General features: G+C 41.4%; 2 protein-coding genes across 3 annotated transcripts in view; one reads left to right on the forward strand and one right to left on the reverse strand.

The window, feature by feature from the left end:
• The first annotated feature begins 1218 nt into the window (after positions 1 to 1218).
• serping1 (serpin peptidase inhibitor, clade G (C1 inhibitor), member 1) lies at positions 1219 to 5194 on the forward strand. Its single transcript, XM_076727573.1, has 10 exons — positions 1219 to 1266; positions 1405 to 1513; positions 1612 to 1773; positions 1901 to 2203; positions 2463 to 2675; positions 3494 to 3637; positions 3775 to 3978; positions 4061 to 4200; positions 4528 to 4750; positions 4908 to 5194. Exons 1-10 carry the CDS (start codon positions 1219 to 1221, stop codon positions 5192 to 5194), a joined length of 1833 nt encoding a protein of 610 aa, XP_076583688.1.
• A 277-nt stretch (positions 5195 to 5471) lies between these two features.
• doc2g (double C2-like domains, gamma) overlaps positions 5472 to 26502 on the reverse strand; it is a 35053-nt gene continuing 14022 nt past the window's right edge. For both annotated transcript variants that reach the window (XM_076728199.1, XM_076728200.1), the window contains exons 6-11: positions 23308 to 23434; positions 22957 to 23013; positions 22133 to 22257; positions 13670 to 13751; positions 13291 to 13387; positions 5472 to 8748 (exon numbers count right to left, since the gene is read on the reverse strand). In XM_076728199.1, coding sequence (XP_076584314.1) covers positions 8609 to 8748; positions 13291 to 13387; positions 13670 to 13751; positions 22133 to 22257; positions 22957 to 23013; positions 23308 to 23434 — 628 coding nt within the window. In that variant the 3' untranslated portion in view covers positions 5472 to 8608. The remainder of the gene's footprint in view (positions 8749 to 13290; positions 13388 to 13669; positions 13752 to 22132; positions 22258 to 22956; positions 23014 to 23307; positions 23435 to 26502) is intronic.

Below are 26502 nucleotides of genomic sequence, written 5' to 3' on the forward strand. Positions count from 1 at the left end.
TGGGGATCATGATATGACGATTACCACCCAACACATCAGTAAAAACCTGAAATGTACTAATTAATTTAATGATTTCATTGGAACACTTCATTTGCACACTGCCTACTTTGTTTTTGCTACTTTACTGATATGTCATGATTGATGTCCACAAATGTGGCAGCTCTGTTTCCTGCCAATTAGGCTGCAATTTAGCAAAAACCTGGCTTGTGTTTGCCCTCCACGACATCCTTGTCTGTGTGTAGAACCCCATGCCTCCTTTGGCAAAATCAAATTATGGAAAACACTCCAGGCAAAAAACATTTTATTAAGGAAATTGGAAATGAGCCAAAGTGAAACTGCTTATCCACCGCCAACACTCACACTCCACTTGTCAAGACTGATGTTATGCTTTTGCACTGATATCAAAAGCAATAAAATATCAGATCTTTGCACTGCAAAAACAAAGGCAAAATAAAAACAGAAATATATCATTTTTCCCACTTGGTGTCTGTTGCCAACATGCGAAATCATGTGATTTCCAGTAAGTCAGAGGACCTGCATTAAGCAAACAAACATCTCTAAACCAACAATCACAGATTAGTCACTGTGGGCTGCAGGTCAGGGCAGCAGACAGTCAGAGGTGGTAGATGGAGTGAACAGTAGTCGGATGTGGCAGAAACATTGCTGGTAAAAAAAAACAAAAAAAAACAAGCTGGTGACTGAATTTGGATACATTTGGAAATTGGAGAAATGTGAGTTATTTAATGTTTTTCTGGCTTTTTGCTGAATTCATCACTGAACACAAGCAACATTATTCACAGTATATTATGCAGTGCTGTGATGAACAACTATATGTTCTGTATTTTGTGAGATTAATCTCTGACAACTGTGTACATTAATGCTAGCAGGAGTTATAAATGATCACTATTTAAATGTTTCATTCAAGATTCAAGATTCAAGATTCAAGATTGCTTTTATTGTCATTGAGCATAGCCATGTCAATGAAATTTTTGTTGCAACCCCCGTGTGAAAAAGAAAAGATAATAAAATAAGATAAAATAGAATAAGATGAAACACATCTAGATAAAATAAACTCATAGTGGGGAACATCACTATGTTTCACAGATTGCGCCACATATTGATCTTTTTCCCGGCTTGGTGCCATATTCATTTTGAAACCCTTGCTTGCAAAACAGCTTCAACTTGCTATCTCATTTTACTCCCTTTGCTCTGCTTTAGATGAGACTACAGGCCACACTTTGCCTCTTGCTGCTGCTCATTTTTGAGGTAAACCTACCTGAGAATTGTCTCTTCAGAGCTGTGGCAAAATGTTTAACAACATCTTTCATAACCATTGATTAGCTGACAAAAGGGATAGTTGACTCCTGAATACAGCAGCTTGTTTAACACTGTGTTTGTGTTTAGCTTGCATCATGCACACATCTCCGGGTCATACCTGGTTCCACTGTGGATCTGCCCTGCCTCTCAATTCAGACTGAGTTCACTGAAGCGGCCATCACCTGGGAATTCAATGGTCTTATTACATTTCCATATAAATACCAGCTCCATTCTAGCTGTTTTGCAAAGTATACAGTTAAACATTTGTTCAGTTTGATCTTTTTTTGCACTCAGGCAAAAATATAACTGCTGAGTCGCCTGGCTCGACTAAAATTAAAAAGGATGGCTTGTATCTCACCATCTCCCCTGTAACTGCTGCCAACCAGGGCAAGTATGTGTGTTTGGTAAAGGACACCAATATGGAGATGATAAGGGCTTACGACATCACAGTTGATGGTGAGGAAGATCGATTCTCTTTTATCATACATTCACACATTCTCAGTGGAGCGCTCTGAATTTGGGTAGATTCGACAAAACTGGTATACACACATTGAATCTGAGGTGTTTGCGCTTCTCTCTACAGCATCAGTTCACTATACCATTAAGGTATTCGAAGGCTCCACCATTCAACTCCCGTGCAATTTCCCACTTTCCAGCCAAGTTGAGGCCAATGCACTTTGGTTCAAAGAGACAGCTGTGGGCAAGAAGACGCAGCTGAATACTGGAGACAGTTCAACAGATGATAAAGGGAGAGTAGAACAGCTTTATCCACTTGACCACGATCAGACCATCATACTCAGAGAAATCATCATGGAGGATGCTGGAATTTACACCTGTGAATCTGCAAAGGGGGAGAAGCTAAGCACTGTGTACCTTGTTGTTGAAGGCAGGTTTGGCAATCTTTTCCATATATTACTGTTGCACAGTCTGTGCAATTTGAAGCCATTAATTATTGCAGTAACTGGCAAACCAACAAGCGCCAAATGAGCTTTTCAGAAGCAATTTAATCACTTTTGCAGACCAAAGCTAGCAGCAAACAAAATAAGAGATAAAGATCTCATTACCAAACCATGTCGCGGTAGTGTTATTTAAATTGGGCACTGCATTTATGTATGTTTTTAACCATGTGCTCAACCTTCTTTCAGTTCGTCCGACCTTTGCTCCTCACTCATGTGGCATCACCACAGCATGGGAGCCCTGCCAGGACGAGAACAGTCGCACAGGAGAACCCATGTTACAAGAATCCATGGGAGAGTTTTCCATGAAGCTGTATTCTTACCTCAGACAATCACAGCCCTCTGGCAATCTGCTCTTCTCTCCTATCAGTATCGGCGGCGCACTGTCCCATTTGTTGCTGGGTATGGAGCAAGTGCCTCATTTTTAAAATCAATTGAATGACTTGTGATCGTGCATCAATATCTTTAAAGTCTGGTCATGTCAACATATCCTATAAAAAGACCAAAATGAGATGAGGTATCCTTCCTGGGTCAAAAATCTGACATATCTTACTCCTCTCTGCTACAGCTCTCCATTGTTGTTCCACAAACGCATCAGTGAGCCACACAGCTGCGATGTGACATGTTTCTTCATTATGATGAACGTCAGCACCGTAGTTTACTTTGAGCTTACACTGTCCTGCTGCCAGAAATATTTCACCAAATCCATTGCTGAAAATAATGCCCAACAAAAGCACAATTTCCTCCTGTTTGATAAGTGTTTGCTAAAAACTCCAGCGCCCAGCCATTTAAGTTGATTATTTAGCCTTTGTTTCAAATGGAAGTACGCTGCCATCACCTTTTCTCAGATATTTATGCCTTCAGTAGGATCAAATGGGCTTCGGGCTGAGTGCCACAGACAGGCAGGGGAACTCAGAGACTTCGAAAACTCATCCATTGCTGGTTTTGGTCTTTTCATGAGATTTGTTGAAAATGATAAAAAATAAAGAATAACACCAACCTTATTCTTTAAGATTATTTGGTATAACCAGCAGCAAAATGCTTTTATTGCCTGAAAAACTTTTATATGACTTGGAAGTTACATAAAAACAGTCTCACTGTGAAATGTCACAGGAGCCTTTCTGTACTTTTTAAATGTCAGACATGTCTAACAGCTTTCCATATCACTCCGAATTACAGCATTTCCACATTACGTCTTTTCTTGATCCTGTTCCCTTCAGGTGCAAGGGGTGACACCCGCAGAGCCATTGAGAGGGCTGTCTGTGTGCCTCATGACTTCCACTGTGTTCACTTCCAGATGAGGAAGCTCAGAGAGAAGCTGGCCAGCTCCTTGCAGATGGCTTCTCAGATCTTCTACAACCCACGTACTAATCACTGTGTGAAGCTCACAAAATAGCAGAAATTCAGTCACACAGATACATGCAGAGGCTCTGAGTGCATAAAGAGCAAAAAGGATATGTGTCTCTACAGCTCATTGTGGTTTCTCTGTTCTCTTCCTCAGAAATGAATCTGAGTAAGTCCTTTACTAACCAGTCCATCCAGTTCTATGAAGCCGAGCCCATCAAGCTGCTGGAAACCAGTGAGGAAAACACACAGATGATCAACAGCTGGGTGGCAAACAAGACCAACAATAAAATCAAAGTTTTGGTGGACTCCGTATCACCCAGCACACAGCTGATTCTGCTCAACGCGGTCTCCTTTAGTGGTCAGTAAAGTGTGTGTGCACAAGTGCGTGTGTAAATGTAAAAATGGTGGAAACTAATAACCTGTGTGTATGTGTGCATCAGGCCAGTGGATGGTCAAGTTTGAGGAGAAGCCCAGGAAAGGACTTTTCTCAAAACTAGATGGTGATATGGTAAAGGTGCCGCTCCTCTATCACCAAAAATACTTGGCAACTATGGAGTACGTCATTGAGTTAAAGGCACAGGTAACAGTCAACGCCCATCTTAACCCAAACATTCACGTTGTGCATCACACAGCTTTCCAAACTGTGAGGCGTTGAAGGAGGATGTAGAGGAAGAGACGGATCGTGCCAAAATGTTTACTCCTCGTCAGATTCAGAACTCAGTTTCATCAGACTACACAGACATCAAAGACCCACTTAAACAAATACAGGAAAAATGTGGGGCTCCATCGCAACATTGTGCTTCCTTTGTACATTTCCTAAAGGACTATAGGAACCGTAGTTCAAAACTTTGTTTGAGGGAGGCCCCCTGCTGTGTCCTGACGCCTGGATTTCTCATTGTGCCAACAGGTGGCGAGGTTTGCTCTCACGGGTGACAGCAGTCTTTACATCCTGCTGCCTCGCTCCAACACAGCGACTGACCTGCAGCAGGTGGAGGAGAAGATGACGGACACAGCTGTGCGTCAAATGATCGAGCAAATGAAAACCGCACCTCCTCAGAGCATCGAGGTCACTCTGCCCCAAATCAAACTGAATGTCCAGCCAGACATGAACATACTTATCAAGAAATTAGGTTTGTTCGTCTTTCATGTTCTTTCAGAGTCTGTCAGACTCAACTGACTCACAATGCAACATGACCACAGCTCTTTGATCTCTGTGTATCTGATCTTACTTGTTTTTCCCCTCCCATCATCTTTCCTCACTTTTCTCTCCCTTTCTCCCACAACCAGGACTGTCATCACTCTTCGAGGGTGCCAACTTGTGTGGCCTCTACTCTGAAGACAGCCTGGTTCTGGATGATGCCAAACACAGAGCCTTCCTCGCACTGACTGAACAGGGAGTCGAGGCCGGAGCCGTCACCGCTCTCTCATTCTCTCGCTCCTTCCCCTCCTTCTCTGCCCTGCGGCCTTTCATTATGCTGCTGTGGAGTGACCATGCCAACGTGCCACTCTTTATTGGCAGAGTGACTGACCCATCAGAGAGAGAAAGTTGGGGTGCAGACAGACGCAGAAAATAGAGAGAAACAGACAGGGAAGAAACAAAGATATGCTAAAGAAAGGCTTTCTGGTGGAAGTGAAACAAGTCTAATATACCCAATACAAAGTCAGTCTCAGTTTTGCTTCAAGTAGTCACTAAAATGAGCAGTGACCCTCACAAAAAACATATATACAGGCCTGTAGGTGCTTTGTTTTCAAAGATGCTGATTAATAAACATTGAGAAAAACACACATGCTCCCTGTGTTATGCTTTTGAGGAATTTAGCAGAATTCATTGAAAGGAAGACAGACGACCACTCAAACAACTTCAATTTATTTTGCGAAGTAGTTACACAAACCCACCACAGGATGGCAGTCATACTGTGTGATTGACATTGACCGTGAACGCACAGAGACTGCAGTAGTGAATTCCCGTTTCGTTCACCCCTGCCCTCCATCATTGCCACTGATATCAATTTAAGGAAGACGAGAGTCAAAATCTGTGACAGTAAAGGTTTTTCTTTTTTTTTTTTTTTAATTAACAACTTGCTTGATAAAAGCACAGCATCTGAGCAAAAAAATACCCTGAATCATTGTATTCACAAACCAACAAATACACTGATGGTGAGAGACTGAATGATGGCATAGACTGTAAACACATCAGCATTCAGAATGATTAGCTAAGCTTGCTCTCTATTAATCAAGCTGACAGTGATTGCTAAACATGCAGCTGTATTGCAGATAAAATGATTACATAAGCAAAGCGGGGTCAATAGACAAGAGTCAGAAAATTTGGTGACTGTAAACAAAACCAACAGATCCAGAGACAGGAATAAACCACCATCCAGCCAGAAATGTGAACTCTATTAGATCACTGTCCCCCATTCCAGCCCCAATCAAAGTTCTGCGTATTCCCAGAAATGCATCTTTGATGCCTGGATAACATGATAATATTGTTGTTTTGGTTTGATTATCTCACTGCTGACGCGCTGGGTGTTTTGATGTGCATAGAAAAAGTACAGAATAAACCCACCATCCTTGCCCAACCCTCTTGTTAATGTCATTTAAGGTCTTACTGAGAATGTGTTCAAGCTTTCTGCTATAACACACAGTTTAGTTCCCAGCTTTGATAATGCCTAAGCCCTTTTTATGCGAAACCTAATTCACCACCGAACGATCCGTTTTTTGCAGTCAACGATGAGACACAAGGTTGTTGAAGGACACCAAGAATATGAGCAGCCGGATCGATTCAACAGTTAGAAAACTCCCGGAGGCCACTGACCGACTGTGGGTGTGCTTTTGTCAACCAGTGCATGGCCAGAGCTGTACAGATAGATGGGAGTACATTTGATATCCTGGCGGGCATTTAGATAATGCAGTGATAGTCTAGCCCATGTACACCATCAATACGCAGAGATGTGCACGGAGACACATAACACACATGTAGGTTAAGTGCTCTATTTAGCGTAGTCTTCCAGCGTCTTGGATCCTGGCGTGTGATTATCTACTGTCTCCTGCTGCCAAATGTGTTTCCATGCAGTGTGTAATCCCATTTTACCTCCTGAGGTTAATTGTGTGTGTGTGAGGATGTGTTTTACTCATGCTGTGGGGACATAATTCTGTTTATGCAGTCACATTGTGGGGACTTGTCTTCCTTATGAAGACAAAACGCAAATCCCCATAAAGTGAATCATTAATTTTAGGGTCAAGACTTGGGGAAAGGTTAGGTTTAGGTTAAGATTGGGGTAAATGTTGGGATTAGGCAAGTCGTGGTCGTGGTTATGGTTAGAGTAAGTCTCCAAGAATGTAAGTCGACCGTCTGTCTGTGTCTGTGTGTGCATTTCCACAAACTGCACAGTTTATTTCAGCAGGCAATTCTGTGCCACAGACACAGAACCAGTCGTCCCAGCGGTCTTGCCTCCTGTCCAGAAAATGAAATGTATGCCATCATAGACCTGATATTTAATAGGCCATGGGATGAATGCAACATAGATCACAGCAATGACTCCCTCTGATGGTTTATTTCAGCCCAATTTCTTTTACATATATTTTTTTTTTTTTTAGATCATCTCAGTGGCTGAGGGTGTACAAAAGCAGATAAGGGCAGATGTTCAACCTTTGGCCAGACCTCTTCCCATAAATCAGATAAAAGGACCGATCAAATGCCGGAATTGTCAAATTAATATATAACTGCTGTGATACCGCCCTGCAGGGAAAAAAAAAATGTTGCATCATCTACTGCATCATCTGTGAACTCTGTAGGAGCAGAATTGGAGCCGCTGAGGTAAACCTGTTTGGATCCTGTTGATATCTAGTTCATGACGCTGCAGCGAAGTGAGAGCACGAACGGGACCTCCAAAAGCAATATCCGTTCTGCCTGCCGCCGACACGACTACAGCCGGTCGGAGGGTATGCATCAAGATATATTCTTAAAGTTGCTCTGTGACTGTCTGGCAATGAGAGAGGCAGATGGCAAAGGTCTGGCACACATGATTGACAACTTGTCAGTGTCCTCCAGCCAGGAACACTCACACCACTGAGGCCTGTGGTGGTGGCAGAGGATTTCTCTCTCTCGTGTGTGTGTTTTTCTTGTCCTTTATCATTATTCCTTCACACCTCTGTGCTTCTGAAGTTGAAACGTCTTGAATGGGGGCAATGGCGTGAATGCAGACAGACGCACACGGCACAGACAGAAAATGTAGGCACTCATATTCTCATAGCCCTCATGCACACAAACACACACACACATACACTGACACGTTAATGTCTGATATGAAGGTGTATAGAAAGCCACTGTCACTGAAAGACAATGAAGGACATACAGTAGGAACACTGAAACGGTAAAGGTACAAATCCACCAAATGCATCATTTTGTGCTTTATAATACGGTGTGTTGTTTTGCATCAGATCAACAATCACTAAAATAGAGTCTTCTCAGACCAGAATCACCCTCTCCTGTCACTATATACCACATTATGAGTCACTGGGGCGCATACACGTTCGGCCCTTTCACTGAATGAATTTTGAGTACATTAATTTCAAATTTCATTAGTTGTAAATTTGAATGATACAGTATGAGCGACTTCCACAATACAGTAAGGTCTAAAGCACAATTTTGTGAGTATTGTTTTGTTACGTCAACACTTTAATGAGGACATCGTCACAATTTGGTTCACCTTTAGAAAAAAATACATTTTAAAAAATGTATTCAGATACACATCATTACCATCACTAATATTAGTATGAATATCATATACTAATACTTGGTGCTGTAATTATCGGTGTTACATGACGGATTTCATTTTCAACATTATTATTATTGCATGTTTTTATCCTTTGCTCTTGGTACGACTTTGTTTGGTCTCTGTTATCAGCTATCTTTCAGTGAGATAAATGTGTGTGCATGTGTGCATATGTGTTAGTGTGTGCTTGTATGCATGAATGTCTTGTGTAATCTAGTCCGGTTTGTCACTGCTCGGAGCTCCTTGCTGCGTGAGCGTATGCCAGTACTCCACTTTCTTCCCTTTGTTTTTGAGACACTCGAACCAGTGTTTCAGTCTCTGTCCGCTTGCATTGATGCCCAACTCCACTCCACCTGCAGACAGAGAGGCAGAAACAGAGAAGAAGAATCAGGAGGTGATGGGACATTGTTGGGGGGGGTCAACAGGAGAGAGGAATGGAAGAAAGAAAGACTAGTGTTGGAAAAACCACTCAGAACCTTTACTTAAGCAATAGTACCAATACAACGATGTAAAAATACTCCATCACAAGTAAAACTTCAGCAGAAAAGTGGCCTCTGTGACTCTTCTATTATCATATATCACATTATCTAATCACTAACAGTAATGCATCAATGCACATTTAGCATTTTACTGTTTACTGGTGGAGCTACATTAAACATCTTTATACACAGTTCAGTAGTTTAGCCAAGTGGTTCCAAACGGAGGGGTCAGGCCTCCCCAGTGGGTCACTAGATAAATCTGTGGGGTTGTGAGATGATTAATGGGAGAGGAAAGAGCAACAAAAGAAGTTCTGATGCAAATTGTATTGTTTTTTTTGTTTTGTGTGTGTGTGTGTGTGTGTGTGTGTGTGTGTGTGTGTGTGTGTGTGTGTGTTTGGGGGGGGGGGCTGAAGTCGTGGGTAATAAGTTTTTCTTTTGGAGCAGCTTGTTTACAAATTCAGTAGTTATGGATCATATCTGACTCATACACAATTCAAAATGTGGCCTCTCTTATCTGGCAACCTGATGAATTTAAGTAAAATAGACGCCTTTTTTTTGTGTCTAATTTTTCTCTCCACCAACTCCTGAGGGAAATATCTGGCTCTTTAGCTGCTAAATGCTAGTTGCTAACTGCATCTGTCTACACTACCTGCTCACCACCAAAAGGTACACCGTGTTTTTAGAGCTTTTTACTGAAAACTGCTGCCTGATGTGGGTGAAAACGATGAGAAGCGAGAGAGTGGAGCAGAAAAGTAAAGTTGGAGACCAGACAGCTAAACAATGAGCTAAAACTCACAATGGAGCTTTGTGAGGCTGAGGGGAACAACATATTCAGATGATAATGCACAGTAGGTTCATCAGTATCAGCCTTTCACATTGCATTCAATACTAAGTCAATACTAATTTCTATTATACATGATTTAAATGACGCCATATGCAAAGTTTTGTGACAAATGGTGGAACAAGACATCTAAAATATGACAAGGGGCTCCACGACAAAAAAGTAAAGAAACAATTGTTTAAATTCTAAGAATACATTTTATGTAACCTTAAGTATTTAAGTAAAATACTGTAGTAGCTACAGCTGTCACATAAATGTTGTGAAGTATAAAGTACAATATTTCCCTCAGAAATGTAGTCGAGAAGAAGTACAAAGTGGCATAAAATGTATGTAATGAAGTACAAATAAGTCAAAATTTTACTTAAGTGCAGTATTGAGTAAATGTAATGAGTTACTTTTGACCACTGGTGGAATCAGAAAGCATCAAGGGGACAAATTGACAGACAGTTTGTTTTCTTATTAAAATCCAATGTTCAGCAAGATGTAACTGAGCTTCGGCTATAATGTACATCAACATTCGTGACAATAAAGATTCGTATTATTTGACTGGCAGACACAAAGCAAAGAAGGAAGCAAACAGACATTGAAGACATACTCCTCCAGGCAGTGAGGAAGAAAAATAGACAGATAGGTAGGGGATTACAAGAAAAAGAGATTTAGATAACAAAAGATTTATTGAAAGATCACGGGGGGAATAAATATGCAGAGAAGCAGGAAATGACTCAGGTGGAAGTGAGCTAAGGTGATGGTGGAGAGGCAGACTGTAAGACAGGGAGATGCAGGCAGTTGTCACACTGAGGTTATTACAAAGCCATTCCCTTGGCTGTGATTGCACAGTTAATGGAGCGTTGAGTTTTAAACATGGTATTTTGGCAATGCTGCCTTCTAACAGCGCCCTGGAAAATGACAGCCATGAGCAAACAAGGCTCGATTGTTGATCTGCCTCTCATCTGAGCGCCGCAATGAACCCTGCCTGGGATGCTGCTTCTGGGAGGAGAGGAGCAGCCTTTAAGTGCTTCCTACCCTGCTTCCTCCTTAACTCTCCCTTCACACACAGACACACACAACTCGCAGAGCAGGTCAGAATCTGTTGACAGGACTTCGATAGGATAATCACGCACAACACCCCACTAACACTCCCACCACCTCCGAACAGAGATCGATGGAGTGTTCCTGGGCCTGCGGGTTGCTAGTGACAAATGGTCAGCCATCCTGACATGCGTAGGGGGACAGAAGAAGAAGAGGGATGAGGAACCAGAGCCGGAGGAGATGGCACAGACGAGGGCGAGGCTGACACGCAGACCGGCGAGCAGGTGTGCACCAGCACAGGTTTAACCCTGTTCTCTGTCTGCTTATTTTTACCCCTCACAAAATTTCCCTGTGCTGAACATCTGTCTCTTTCAACCCAACGAGCAGACACACAAGTACGTGCAATGCATTAAGTATCTGGCAGAGCTGTAGACTTGAGGCATCAATCCGCTTTAAACGAAGGGATTGGCAGACCATCAGACAGCGTCTGAAACCCCGTCCCGCACATCATTTCTCCTTCTTTTGTGGGTTGCGTTTGTCCATTTCTGTAACCGTAAAGCAGCCTGATGGCAGGCTTATTGCCCCGCTGAACACATGCAAACCCTTTCACCTTAGACACTGGGTACAAACCAGTTTGTCTGAAGCATACAAAACCCTTAAGACTTGACCTGTCAGACTGAACTTCAGACTTGCTTTAACTTGAGACTTGAATGCAAAAACACTCATGTGTCAAGTTTTGAAGACCAAGTGAACAATAAAAAAAAATAAATAGCAACAGGCATACGTTGAAATAGCCACACAGCTAAACTCAAACCCAGCTCTGAATGCAAACTGTTCCGATGTCATGTCATTTTACCAATGACCATCAGATTTGCAATTTTCTTTTTCAGACTTGTGACTTGCCTTTACCCTTGAACTGAAATTTGCTTTGAAAAGACACCTGACTAAACAGATCTGACTTGGACTTGTCTCACTCGACTTGACTTTGACTCGCCCCAAAGAAAATTCAAATTTGCTTTCAAAGATTCAAGAGTCGACTTGAGAGCAATGACACACGGATCAAACTTTTTCTCTTCTGGTTCTAAATCCGATTCAGCTTGTCTTCTGAGAACCAATCCAAATTTATTGGACATATTTTGATGGAAGGCAGCATGAGGCTGGGGATTTCTATGACACTGAAAACTGAGTCAGTGGCTCACTGTGACTGAATGAATGTACATAATTCTTCACCGAATCACTGAAATGTATGACATTGATGAAGAAACTGCATTTAATGTTGATCATATCAGTGCCTGATCTGCTTATTAACAGCAGTATTTGCACTGACACTGGTCTAGAGTATCGCATGGGCTCACCCCTACTTGAACCTTGATTTGTCTCAATTGACTTGAGCCTTGACTTGTACCAAAAGATAGTATTGGTATCTATAGTGTCTCTTTAGCAGTTGTATTATGTTGTAAAGTTTTACAGCTTTCATGTGAGGTGACATAGACGCTGTAAATGTACAACTCAACATTCAACATACAGCTCAAAGTTAGTGGTTTAGATTTGCTTCAAATTTCTGATCACTCCTTGTGTATCAATCTTCCACACAAGTCAACTTGATATATTGCAGGTGTTTACTTGTGTACTTTTGCCCTCGCAATTTTTCTCTCAGTGTCAAATATTTTCCTCCACAAATCCCTGAAATCTCACCTTTTATCATGTGCCTCCTCTATATCTTCTGCTGAGCCCATTAGCCCACTTGTTATTGCTCTCACTCTTAAAATAGTGCGCCAGGATTGTGTTCGCCGAGCCTCTTTATCAACTCGTTTTCTCCATTCGTCTTTGTCTCTGTGTCATTTTTCTCCCAGTAACCATTAACATAACTGGCAGGCTGCTGTAGCTAAACCTGTAATGATAATGGTCAGAGGAATGGCTGTTATCTGGGGCTGTACATTAGACCGATGGCCTTTTCTCCCAGCTGGGCTAATAACTCACTGGGCTTATCTAAACAGAGTGCATCCCACCCACCCACTGCCTCACACACACGTGTGCACACACACATACATTAGACAGAATAAAATGCTTTGATCTGTAGGCCTTCAAACTCACAGGGTAGTAATCCATTTTCACTGTGCCTCCTCACTACTTCCCCATCACTTCCTAAGCTCTCATGTGCTCCATTGCTGTGATATAGACATCAGGCCATGCCAAAGCTGTTTAGCAGTCTGATGAAGGAGCAGCAATCTGATGTGCCAAGTCCACGAAGGATGGGGATCCAGAGCAAACGTCTCCTTTTTTCCTTTCTAAAGCCTCTCCATTTCCTTTTCTACTCAAACCTTCCTTTGCTCGCTCAGTCGTTCTCCTCAAGCCTCATAATTACCCCTCATGTCGCCACAATTTTTTTTTTTACTCCCTTCTCCGCCCACACTCGGCCTGGTTTTTATGTTTTCTGCAATTGCACCACTTTCATTCAAACACTCTTGTACAGTCATCTCTCTTTGCTGCTGCTGCTGCTTTCGTCTCCACTCCTCCCCTCCACATCTCAGTTTTTCTCAGCCTACCTATGAAGTCGTTGCTCATTCCCAAATCGTAGTCCCACACAGAGATCTCCAGGGTTTTCTTTGCCAGCTGGTCCAGGGATACTTCATATGAAAACTCCTGTGCAGGTGGTGCACACAAGAGCATATTTATATCAATGATTCATAAACACAAGAGTTGAAAGGAACCGAATGCGTAATTTAGTGTATTTTCAGTACAAGCATGCAGATTGATGCTGAGAAGGAAATGTCAGATTTGAAGTCACTTCAAAAAGGTTTGCTTAATTGCCATGCTCATTCAAATGTCAGATACACTACAGAACATAACTTTGAGCTCCGTAAAGAAACCAAAGAAGTTGCCAGGGGTATTGTGGTCGCTTGTAGAACAGGAGACAAGTTGTACCTCATTGAATTCGGGGTTGAGAGTCTTTTTCTTCACTGAAGTCTTGTATTTGGACTTTTTTCCCATATCTGGCTGCAAGATGCTGAGAAAGAGAGAAAAACGAGAGCAAAAGCTAAAGAGGACATGAATTCATCAAGACCTTGTACACTCTTCAAGTTGTTCCAAACTCAGGATAACACATAGCTTGATCTTAAATGAATAGTTTTGGGAAAAATATGCCTAGTTTTTCCAAGTGCTTTAAAAGGCAATTGGACTTGGTTGTGGTTCTGGAAGAAATTATATCCAAGAGGTGAATCTGTTCTAACTGATAGGGAGTCCCAGGCATTTATCCTCTTGCAGCATCGTTTACACCTTCAGAGTTGTTGAGGTCATGTGTGAGTCACTGACCCACCCGGCCATCATGTGAGTTGTTAGGGTCACATGAGTCATGGTGTGAATGGGCATTAAGCTGTCTGGGGAGGACTACAGGACTACACTGTAAGTGGTGGAAGCCACTTGGATGAGAGGCAAAACGTTCTCCAGAACCTCTAGCAAGTCCAGTTGCCCTTTAAAGCACATAAAAGTGCCATGACCTGGATGGATGGAAGTCTTCAGAGTCATTAGGTGAGAAGATTGATGTTCAAAATTTGTTAAAAATTAAACAGTTGGGCACGCACCCCGTGTATTGAGACTGTTAGTCCTCTGCAGTGGCCGCAGGTTCGACTCCCACCTGCGGCTCATTTGCTGCGTGTCGTCCCCTCTCTCTCTGCCCCTTTTCCTATCGCACCTTCAGCTGTCTCTATCATACAGACTAAAAAGCCCCCCCCCCCCCCCCCAAAAAAAAAAAAAAATTAAACAAAGTCAGCAGCCAGTTAGCTTAGCATTAAGACTGGAAACATGGAGAAACAGCCAGCCTTACACTTAAATTTTGTAGGGGGTTAACAATCAAGCTGTTTCCCTCTTTTTCCAGTCATTATGCTAAACAAAGAGATAATGGACTGCTGGCTGAAGACGTAGCCTATATTTACCCACAGATATGAGAGTGGTATCAATCTTCTCATCTAACTTTCAGCAAGAAAGCGAATATGCTTTTTTCTGAAATCTTAAACCATTTCTCTGGTTCAGTTCTTCTTGTAGCCCATATTCCTTTGAGAAATAGGAGTGATGAGCAATGCAGGACGAATGAAGTAACTGTAAATATGCGTATGGTACAATAGAGATCCTCAAATACATTTTTCTTTTCCAACAAGGCCTTCAATATTCTGAGATCAAAGTAATCGTTCATTTTACTTTTAATCTTTTGCCCTGACAATAAACTTTGCTGAATGGCAGAAACAAAGGGAGACAGAAAGTTTGCAAAATCTGTTTCAGAGATAACTGTGACCCAGAAGTCAGTGTTGAACAAAGGCAGGGACAGAGGGAGGTTGAAAGAGAAAGAGAATGAGAGAGAGAGACAGAAGACCACAGCAAGATCATAATCATGCCAATGTTGGAGGACTATACGCTCCGGCAAAGAGGCAACAGACGGATCGCTAGAGGGCAATGGGAGTCATCATCAGCATAAATTCCAAGTCAAGATGTTCAGGCGGTGAGATATCTCACTCTTCCAGCCCCCGCCAGTGACGAATTCTGGCCTGACAGCTGATGCATGAGATGGGCTTGGGGTTGTCACTGCAGAGCTGGAATCAGAGCGAGTGAAGGTTGGAGGGATGGAGGAGGGGAAGGAACAGGAGGTGGAGGAGGAGGAACTGACAGAAAGCAAGGTGGTGGCATAAAAAACTTGAGACACTGTATGATGTCAGTGCCGGACATGGGCTAAAGTTGTAGACAGCTATGACTTCAGTCCTACTACCTGTTGCTGACAACTAAAAGATTGCAAACACAGGATTTTCTTGGTTCTGTCTTCACCAGGATTGCCCAAAGCAGCCTTAATATCAGTATGTCCAGATGTTCACAGCCTTATTGGGTTTCCTACAGCAAACCCCAAGGCTCCAAACCCAGGGGGCTTGACAGGATCTGAAAATGGTTATGGTAAATGTGTAAGAAATAAAAATAAATACCAATGTCCTTTCATTTTAGTTTTTCTTGTGAAATAGAAAAATAAACATTAAAGGAAACAATCTGATATGGAGAAGTCTTTCTCATTTTTGGTGACACCTTAGTTTTTCCAAGGTGGGAACCACTGAATCAGAGAAAACGGTTCAGATTGCATTCAAAAGCCTTGGCTTAAAAAGTTTGGCTCTATAAAGAGGCTCTGAAGATTGTTATGCAGCCGCCACACCAGAAAGTGACATGCACTGAAAAGGTATCAAAAAGGGAATAAATCTCTCCTAGCTTGTTAGCTTAGCCCAGTCGCTAAAGGGACAAAAGCAAACCATTGCTCTTTAGTGGAACAGTTTATTTAAATGGAGAGACATTAATTCACCCATGAAGCATGAGGACACACATCTGCACAAGTTGAAAATTTTCAACTCATACAGACATGTCTTCAGTCAGTGCTGCAGCTAGCTTACAGCTAGCATCTGTACCATTGGTAAAGGACTATTTGGGTCAATAAAACACAAACAAAACTTGTGGTAAAGCTTCACTTTCTGTCAGAACACATCTTTAGAGATTATTCTAAACACCTGCTCTGGTGAAATGCCCTTTGGAAGGACATATACAGTAGATATGTACTTCTTTGGTACATACTAGTGATAAACCTACTGTGTACCTATGACACTCCAGACTACAGTGTTGTTCCAGTTAAAGCCGTTCAGTTGATGACATGTTACCAAACAACTTTGTGTCACTCGTCACAGGCTCTGTTAGGTGTTTATTGTATTTTGAAAGATCATTTTCTACTTAAGCTCATCAGCATTCATCTGCCCAAATACCTGGTGCTTATGGCCTGACTGCCTTCAGAAGAAAGGAAACAGGAAGAAAGAAAGGAATCAATTGAGAGAGGCAGCCAAACAAAGCCTCTCTTTGACCAGCAGCATGCAAGAGGGTGAGGTGAAAGCCTGGGGGACATCTCAGTCTGAGCTGTGCCAAATCACATTTTACATACGGCTCCAAAGCGGTTCAGACGGGGGCTTCCAATTTCCTGAATAACAAAACATCATTTGACAGCAACATTCATAATAATTACAGCATAAATAAGAAATATTTCGTACAGCAGCAACCAAACTATGCTGAAATTACCGTAGAAAATTCAATGTGAAGAATAATTCATACCATGGAAGGCTGGTCCACAGAGATAGGGAGGATTATCCCTTCAGTTTTTGTTTGCTGTTTCCATAAAAAGTAGGTTGTTCACTGCAAAATACAGTAAGCTAACTAATCATACTTTTCTGGGCTGTACACATTTACTATTTTAGCCACTTATCACAACCTCCACTGACTGATAAGGAAACAGGGATTGACAGCTGTTCTTCTCTATAATGATGATGATGTTTAAATATTGTTCTATAAAACTATTTTGTTTTTCTCATGTGGAGCAATTTGAAGAAAAAAAAGACAACTCCGTGTCCTCATGAGGCTGTAGCTCTCTCAGTTTAACAGATCAAGTGGGTGTCTTTCAATCTTCCAATACAACATTTCTATATAACTTTATATTGCTATTTCCTTTGTTGCAGCAGAGTTTTCTTGCTGAATTTCATACTAAAATATCTGTAACTTTGAAAGATACCAGCTCGATTTGGTTAACTCAGACTGCTGTTCATATTAGCTATGGACGAGCTTCAGAATGACTCTCTCAGGACAAGCCCTGTGGATTTTGTCATCCACGTCTGGTTTATTCATACTGCAGACGGGCACACATGCAGTAGACACATACAGCTCCTATACAAAATAAAATCGGGGGTGTTTGTATGCAGATGTCTTCCATATGTGCGCACTAGAAGACAATCTCACAATATTAAGAAGAAGAGCTTCTTTGATTGTTGTACTTGGCTGAACAACAGTTATTTGTGACTGCTTGATGAGAATAGGATGGATGGATGTGGAGTAGAGAACTGTACATACAGTTGTACTTAAAGTGCCATGCATGGGTGAAGTGCCTCATCTTATGAATACCATGATGCAACTGTCTCTGTAGTTTATTCTGCAAGGACTGGACATTTCGTATAACCAGAGAGGGCAGGGGAATACAGATGGAATACTTTATCTAGCGTTAGGCAGGTGATTCAATTACATGCATTCCCTTGCAGCAGAAAGTTTCTACTATACCGTGTCCTCTGAGAATAAAGTGTGACCCCGTTGCAGACAAGAGTCCATTGATCAAAGTCCACAAGACAGTAATTATTAAAAGCTCTGTCACTGCAGATCAATAGTAAAATGTTTAAAAGCACTTTTTATGCCGATCATATGCCATCAAGCATTAAAAAAAACATACACGCACCAAAAACATAAAACACAGGACCTAGACAAACCCATTGCCGGTCACCGCACTAGCATGCGTCCTAGCTTGTCTTGTGGACCCTGTTGGTCATGTGGATATGCTAGCATGAATCAGGGTTTAAATTGGAGTCATTGCATTTTCTTTTTTGCTTTTTTTGTGCAAATCAAATCAAATCAGGCTCTGTAAGGGAACAGGGATGATCACAAGTTGAAATATTAAATATTCTACATCATGTTACATTTTTTCATCTCTTTTCCATCATTTCTTTTTATGTAATTGAACATACATGACTCAATCGCACAGCAAATTGACAGCTCTTTAAATACCAAGGTTATGAGAATTTGGAACCTAAAACCATCCTGACAGTGATTTCAGGTTACAGACAGACAAAAGAAGAATGAGAGCATCCCTATGAATGAAAGAAACAGCACAGAGGAACAACAAAAACACAGACGTGACAGGGAAAGATGAGGGAGGGGGAGCCGATGTTAAAAACAGAAACCAAAGTTATGACACAGATGCGAGAACAACACAAAAAGTGATAAAAAAAAAAATGAGTGACAATTGGAAAGAGGAGCTAAATATATGCCTGCTGCAGAGAGGAGTCGTGATTTACACTTCAGACAAGTGTTCAGAGTGAAAAAGAGAGAGAACAAGAACGTAAAGTACGGCAGTATGCTTGGTCAGCATGAAAAACCTGACGTGTTTTGCACCTTTTCTGCCCTCACATGTCTTTTCTCTGACAGAATAATTTATTTTTTACATATTCTGTGTAAAGAGCAGGGGGAGAGGAATGTGGGTCCTTCAGAAGGATGCAAACTCATTTACTCTTTAAATGCTAATTTGTCCTTTTAAATGGAAGACAAATTAGCTCTGAGATAATTCTGACCTTGTGTCACTTGAATGGCTTCTAAAGGCTGATTGAGAGTCACAGGGAGAAACAACCAGTTGGAAAAGCCCTCTGGACAAATGCATGAACGCACACACATGCACACACAGCATGGATAAAGAGAGACTGGCATCAAGATCAGCTTTGGTTACACATTCCTCAAGAGTATTGCTATGGTGTTGCAGCTGCAGGACATCACTGCACTGACAGTGAAGTAGTCAGAAAGCCAGCTAAGCAAATTAATTCCTTAATCCTATGTCGACTTAATTGCCCAGTATACTCTAGAGATGCAATTTACCTCTGTCAGCAAATACATTCACTTCACACATAGTTCAAGTCAATGGCTTAATATCAAGAGTCACTTTGTAGAGTTCAGAATATTGGTGGCACTTAGGATGGAAGACTTCTTAAATACATTTTTATTTGCCAGAGAGTTCAACGCTAATGTCACTAAAGCTTCACAGCATTAATTATGTTGGAATTCACAAAATGATGCATTTGAGGAGCAGCTTATAGTCTGCAGATCAACTACTGAGCTGAGGTAAAGTGTTTGTGATCGATACAGAGAGTCCCTGGTACAAAAGAGAACAAAAAGAAACTCTGGCAGGCAGACAAATGAACAATCCAAACTTATCTGCCAGAAATAAGAATCAGAGCAGTGGCTTAAACAAATCATGTAAACGAGCTTGTACAAAAAGAAACAGCCAGGGGAGAGAACAAGACAAGGGGGACACAACAAAAGGGAGTGAAATGCAACATAGCAGGTAAGGAGAAAAGAATGACAGAAAGAAGAGGAAGAGCTCGACAGCCCAGGTGCATGTGTGCTTTTCTGGTGGATTCAAAAACACTGCGCATCAATGGACCGATAAAGCACAATGTGTGCCACATTTCAAGTAGAAGAACAAATCAATACCTTGGAGAGAAAGAAGAAAAATATACATGTGTATGTGTGTGTGTGTGTGTGTGTGTGTGTGTGTCTCAGCAAGAGAAAGAGTTTTCTTGCTGTTAAGATGGGAGCGTCATCTCTCTACAGTACAGAAGACCCTCAAAATCCCAAAACTGCAGGTGAATAGTTCCCACTTACACAACTGAAAACACCATCAGATAAAAAATGTTTTTCAATACAGTAATGGTAGTTGCCCCCTTTCATTCAAACAAAACCTCCTAGTATTGACAAAAAAAAACCAAAAACCTTTGCTTCCCAGCTTCCTCTAAATTAAACTACAAAACACATTGTTTGCCCCTCCGGAGCAACACATATTTTATGATTTGATGCCTCTATGGGTAAAGTTTGTACAGGCCTATGAACAAAAACAGCTTGGTTTTAGACGTTCACTGTCTGCATTTATGAGCCACTTTTATGCAAATTGATTTACAATTTGCTCCATATTCATCCTTTCACACACTCACACACTGATGGCAGCACAATACCACGCATGGTGACCATCAAGAGCAAGAGCAAGGTGGAGTTCAGTGTCTTGCTCAAGAACAATTCAACATGTGGACGGAAGCAGCTGGAAATCAAACTGCCAACCCTGCTAGGTCACATCATCATATACAAATGTAACTTTTTGGCATTTGCTACTATGAGTGATGCTTTCATTTTTCTCCATTCGCTGTGCATTAAGGTCAGCCAGTTCTAGATGTAAAGCTGGTCTTATAATTCTGTCATGAAACATGTAAACATCTATACATAGAGGAGCCACAGAGCACACCTCTGAGATCTCAAACAGTGTGATGGCGTCAAGCACACTAACCAGTAATCACATTTCCAAGATAGCTTGGGAGGTTGGTTCAAAATAGCAAAGAAAAAAAGATATAAGAATAAATGTAATTGTAAAGTATATAAAAAAAACAGGCAATCAAAAGTCTCTGCATGACACCAGTGCACACGGGCAGAAGCATGTTCCAGATATAAACCTGCATCCAGCACACAAAGGATCAGGAGAATACTCCAGTCTTTTCTGCATTGTTTACCACCATCCTCAGGCCATAAACAAACATCTTGGTCAAAGGGGTCATAACCAAGCCAAGAGTAGCTTATCTATTATTGAACCTTAAATAACTGTATTCCAAATCAAACCATTCTGGATCACAGTATCATCAACTGAGGAAACGAAAAGCTGCTTTAAAACTTCCTTTAAAGCCTCCCACAACTGGAGGTGGCATTGGTCACAGGATTTGTTTTTCCTGTGTGGGAGCTCTCTCACTCCTTGCACTATTGGTATTTAAGTTCACAAGGCAAAGTTTCATACTTTGAAAATAATTGTACCAGCTGAGAGAAGCGCTGAGTCTTACTGATGGTAAGACGTATGATTGGCAAAATAAGTACAGAGCCACAACAAACAATTGTTTTAATTGTTAATCTATTATGTTTTGCATTAATTGCTTAATCGCTTATATAAAATGTCTGCATGCCACAATTTTCCCTTCAAATTGTTTGTTTTGTCTCACCAACAGTCCAAAATCCAAACTTATTCAATTTCCAATGATAAGTAAAAGAGAGTGGCTTTACATTTGTTCGCCCACGCTTTGGCGTTTCCTGAGTTTGTGGGTGTTGTGCCATGATGGTGTCAGAGCAGGGCATCTGACTTCGCCCCCGCAATCCCGTCCAGCTGGTCAAAGGGTGAAGTGTTTGTGAAATAGAAAAGATTGCACACTGTAACTCCGGGTTATGTGAGCAGTCTGAGAGCCCTCTAACCTTAGCCGTGTCCATAAAAATATCAAGACCAAACGGTAAATTCACATATTGAATGCAAGGATTCACACCTGAATTAACTCACCAACGTGGTTAAATTAAAAAAAAATCAACAGTGACTACTCTCATGAGACAGAACATGAAAAGAAAATTCTTTTTTTATTCCAAACTGGCACACTTTCCACAAATGTGGCTACTGGTCAGGCTACTTTCGCACTTGCGAACAGTTGTAGATTTCCACAAGGTTCCACTCAAATTGCAGATCACTATGAACCAACATGGATATTCCAGGAAGCTACTTTCTGTGTTTACTTTTGGTCATACACAGAGACAAGTGTTTGGGATGATTCATGTAAAAACCAACCTACTCACCCTGACTGTTCGCTGTATTATAAGGACATCAAGCCACTTCCTGCATTGGCAGGACATTGCTGTTGAATGTGAATTTGCTGATGCAGAATAGCTGCATAATTTGTAGGATACCAGATTTGTTCATGAATATCTGACTTGACTTACATTTTGACGAAGGGGTCAGAGTAGCCGTTGGAGTCCATGGCGGCCAGATGGGCACAGCGTATGATCCCAACCAGCAGGCAGCTCTTCTCTGTGTTATAGCACAGTGACACCAGGATGCGGCCACGCTGGGGACATGGAAAACAACCGTGTCAGACGCAGCACCTGTTTTCAACCTGACATTTCCCTCTTCAGAGAATACACAGTGGGGAATCCTAGACCGGGGTCAGTGAAGTTTCTCCAAAGCACTTTTTCACTCATAGGAAGAGGAAAGTTGTGAATGTAACTGAAATAATGCAACACAGTAGATTAGCTGTGTTTTGTTACAACATTTTCAATATGTATAATATGTAGGTGTGACTGTATTGGCAACAGGAGTATTAAAATTAAAGCTTGTAATTAAAGGTCTTATCTGAGCCTTGCAAAATGATACTGCTCCCTTCTCCTTTTAATCTCCAGAGTGAACCATAAGTCTAATCAGCCTAATCAGAGACCAAAAGCTATTAGCCTCTGTCTCCAAAATTATGACCAGAAATTAGATAAAGACCCCCAAAGGAGGAAAAACACTGGACCAGCATGTGTCATGTGAGTGGTTTCACTTCATGCCTCAGACACATATACAGATTAAAAATGAATTGAAATTATGAATTAAATTAATTAAACCTTCTTTTTCTTTAGAGATAGTGAAAATACAGGGCAGATTACAAATGCTGAAAAGATAAGAAAATGTATTAGATATAGGAGGGTAATAGGAAATGAGTGAGCCATGTTTTGGTTGGAAATGGAAATAATAAGATCGGCGATGATAAAGCTGATGACAGTTTTACCTCCTCCTCTCCCACGACTGCCCCCTGTTCCACTGTTTGATTGTTAGTTTCTTTATTCTGATATGAGAGAGAAAGAGAGAGAATCAGACAGAGAGAGAGAGAGAGAGAGAGAGAGAGAGAGAGAGAGAGAGAGAGAGAGACATCATGGTTGTATCCCACAGAGCCTCCAGGTGAATATCTATTACAGTTTATGATGCAGCATTTGAAATTGATGCCTGAAAGCCTTCAGGCCAACATGCACAATGGAAACAGGACACATCTTGATATATATGTTCCTAGAAATCCATCTGATATTTATGTGAGCAGTCTGTGCAAGGTGTCCCACACAACACACACATATAATACACGTACCTGTGCAATTCTCTCCAGGCCCATATTGTATCGTTTGCTCTCGCCCTCTCTCAGTTTCTTCAGAGCCACTCTCACCTCTCCAATGAATTCATTTCGTCCGAGTCTGTCCATGTCGCACACGCACAGCCTTCATCCGTGGACGGCGCATACAGATGCAGAGACGGGGAAGAGAAGCGGTGAGTCAGAGAAAAGTTATGTGTGAGCCCTGCTGCTGCTTTGCTTCAGTCATTATTGTGAAGCAAGCACAGACCAAATATGCCAAATATATCCAAAGTGAATCTGAACAATCAATCAGCTCCTCCATCTGCAACACAAGATGAGTTCCTGGTGGTTTCACATGAGCAGCCTCATGAATGCTGATAAGATGTGTGACTGCTGTCGAGAAAGAGGCTTTCCAAAGGATTTCAATGAATATCCTTCTTGGCTGAAACTCCATCAGACACTAATTTGTTGTAATAGCAGCATGTAAGATTTAAATTTTAAAGCAAGTGGTTAATTTTCTCTCTGCGTTTCCATGAATTGAAAGGACAGCGGTTATATCTTGTATACAGGTAAAGCACATTATAAAAGCTGCTGTTGATTCATGTGCATACATTTTGTGTTACGTATGTCATTTGGGCTGACTTTTGTGCTTTCAGTGTGATTTAAAGAGTTTGAAGATACACTGGGGTAAGCACACTCACAATGTCTCTGTGAGGTTGTATTTAAGCATAGCAGTCCTTGCAACTCAATACATGATCAGCATCAGCATGTCAGCATTTAGCAGGAAAAATGCTTGTCATGTTCGCCATTGTAGTTTTGCATGTTAGCGTGCTAACATTTGCTAATTAGAACAAAACACAAAAGATGAGGTTGGTAGGAAATGGTTTAGCAGGTATTTAGTCATAAACCAGTATAGGACAAACTAAAACTTGGACCTGATGATGGTCCAAGATGAAAAGTCAGTGGATCAACAAACTGGTTAAAATTCACTTTCTGAGCTCCATTGATATCTGCACCAAATATCATTGCATGGACTCCCTTTTCTATTTGGTGTCTCTCTTTGGTTGCACTTCAAATGTAACGAGAGACAACTGAATCAGTATCTTCTCCCATATCACTACAGTCGTGCGAACCAAATTCTTCCAAAGGGTGCACTCAGTTAAACTGATGGTGATGTTTGCTGGAGAGTGAACATTATAATATCAGCTACAATACAGTCCTCACAGCCCATCACCTGCTGCAATATTCCCTCTGTGCTCAAATATTCCCAGATGGACTGATGCAGCTCTTGATTTCTTCCTCGCTCCTCACTCTCAACCTTTCCCTCTCACGCTCTCTCTACACACACACACACACACACACACGCAAACACACACACCTTCCCCCTCCTCGTGTTCTCTTCCTGTCTCTCTGACATTTGGACGTTTGACATGCTGGTTCCAGCCTTTTAGTCATAACTGACGAGTGTCTCTAGCAGAAGCTTCTGAATAACTGACTCATGACCGCGGCTGTCAGATGACTTATGTGCCTTTGCTCTGTCATACATGTAGGGCGTCTGTGGTGAGACGAGGGTTTGCCGTGAAATGTGACACCGGTTCCGCCCAAACTTTTGGCCTCTGCTGTGCAAACGCTCCATCCGTTTCCTCACACCCTCTCCCACAATTTTCCGGCTTTAGAATTCCTCTAAAAACCAAACAGATGTCGTGGAATCTGTTCAACCTGAGATGCCAAATTTTGTTTTATTCACTGACAAAATCCACCTCTTGAACTACATCAGATTACCAGGGGGTTTTGGCTCCCCCGCTTGGAGTCTGCACTTGTGAAAGTATCTCTTTAATGGTCTCAAACGAGTAACAACAAAAAAACGGACTTTGATGACAACAAAAATGACCTTGTAGTGGTATTTTTATAGTTTCTTAAAATGGTCATTGCCATGTAATATGCAACTCTTTGGTATTTTAAACTTTGACACCATATCACTTTTATTTCCAATTTATAAGGATTTGTATGATGTAAGGCTTATCTCACATTTGGGCATTACTTCATTTCCTACATGTTTAGGGAACTTTTCCATTTGATTGATTCAGTATGTTATATGTCAGATTAAATTTTGAAGATGTTAATATTGTGAAGATAACTTGCATGGCTACTTAAAACATACTCTACATTGATTTTTGGGGAAAATCCATTCACGCTTGTTGCGTCAATAGAGATGCAAATTTACTGGCATTGACTTTTTTTACTTCAATATCAATGTCTCGAAAGAATCAAAGTAGCCTTCTGTTGAATACTAATTGACTGATTTCTTATTACAAGTCTATTGTCGTGCTAGCAGCTTTGTGAGGCTGTGGGAAGACACAGCAGTACTTGGAGCTAAATGCTAATGCCAGCATCCAAACATGCTCACAGTGGTGATAATAATATGCTACAGTTAGGCAGGTGCAATGTTTACCATGTTCACGATTTTAGTTTGCAATGTGAACATGGCAACATTTGCTAATTACCACTAAACACAAAGTAGAGATGGAAATGGCTACAGACTGTATAAAACATGGATGCAGTTTCTGTGATGTCACAGCAGTTATTAGAACTTCTGTGTTGGCTTCATTTTTTAGCCCAGGATGTTTCCGATTGTGAATTACAATTGAAATTTGATCAGATGACAGCGCTAGATGATTATTTCAAATCACCCCAAGGGGAGCATGAATGTCTGTATAAAAAAATTAATGCCAATTCATTCAATAGCTGTTGAAACATTTAATTCAAGACATCATCGCCATCACTGAAGAAAAACTGAGAAGATCACCAAAGTCATTAGGATTCATCATCTAGTGACCATGAACATCTGCACAAGATTTCACAGCAGTTCATCCAACCGTTGATGAGATATTTCAGTCTGGAAATATGGCAAACTGGGCAACATCACCACCCGTAGAGGCATGCTACAAGCACAGAAAAAAAATCAAACAACCCCACCCAAACATATCATTTTCACCCTGACATCTAACACCTAATCACAGATTTTTTCCCTCCAGACCACATCAATACCCAACCATACATCTGACCTGAGGCATCCACTAGCTCTCTATCCAAAACTAAATCAAGTTCCACATTTGTCCCTATCTCCCCACATCCGAGGACAGTGCGAGTCTATTACGAAGCCTGACAGAGGGGCAGAGAGATAGAGGAAGGAACTGAGAGAGAGACTAGACC

The sequence above is a fragment of the Chaetodon auriga genome, chromosome 4 (genome assembly GCF_051107435.1).
Source record: "Chaetodon auriga isolate fChaAug3 chromosome 4, fChaAug3.hap1, whole genome shotgun sequence".
Taxonomy (NCBI): Eukaryota; Metazoa; Chordata; class Actinopteri; order Chaetodontiformes; family Chaetodontidae; genus Chaetodon; species Chaetodon auriga.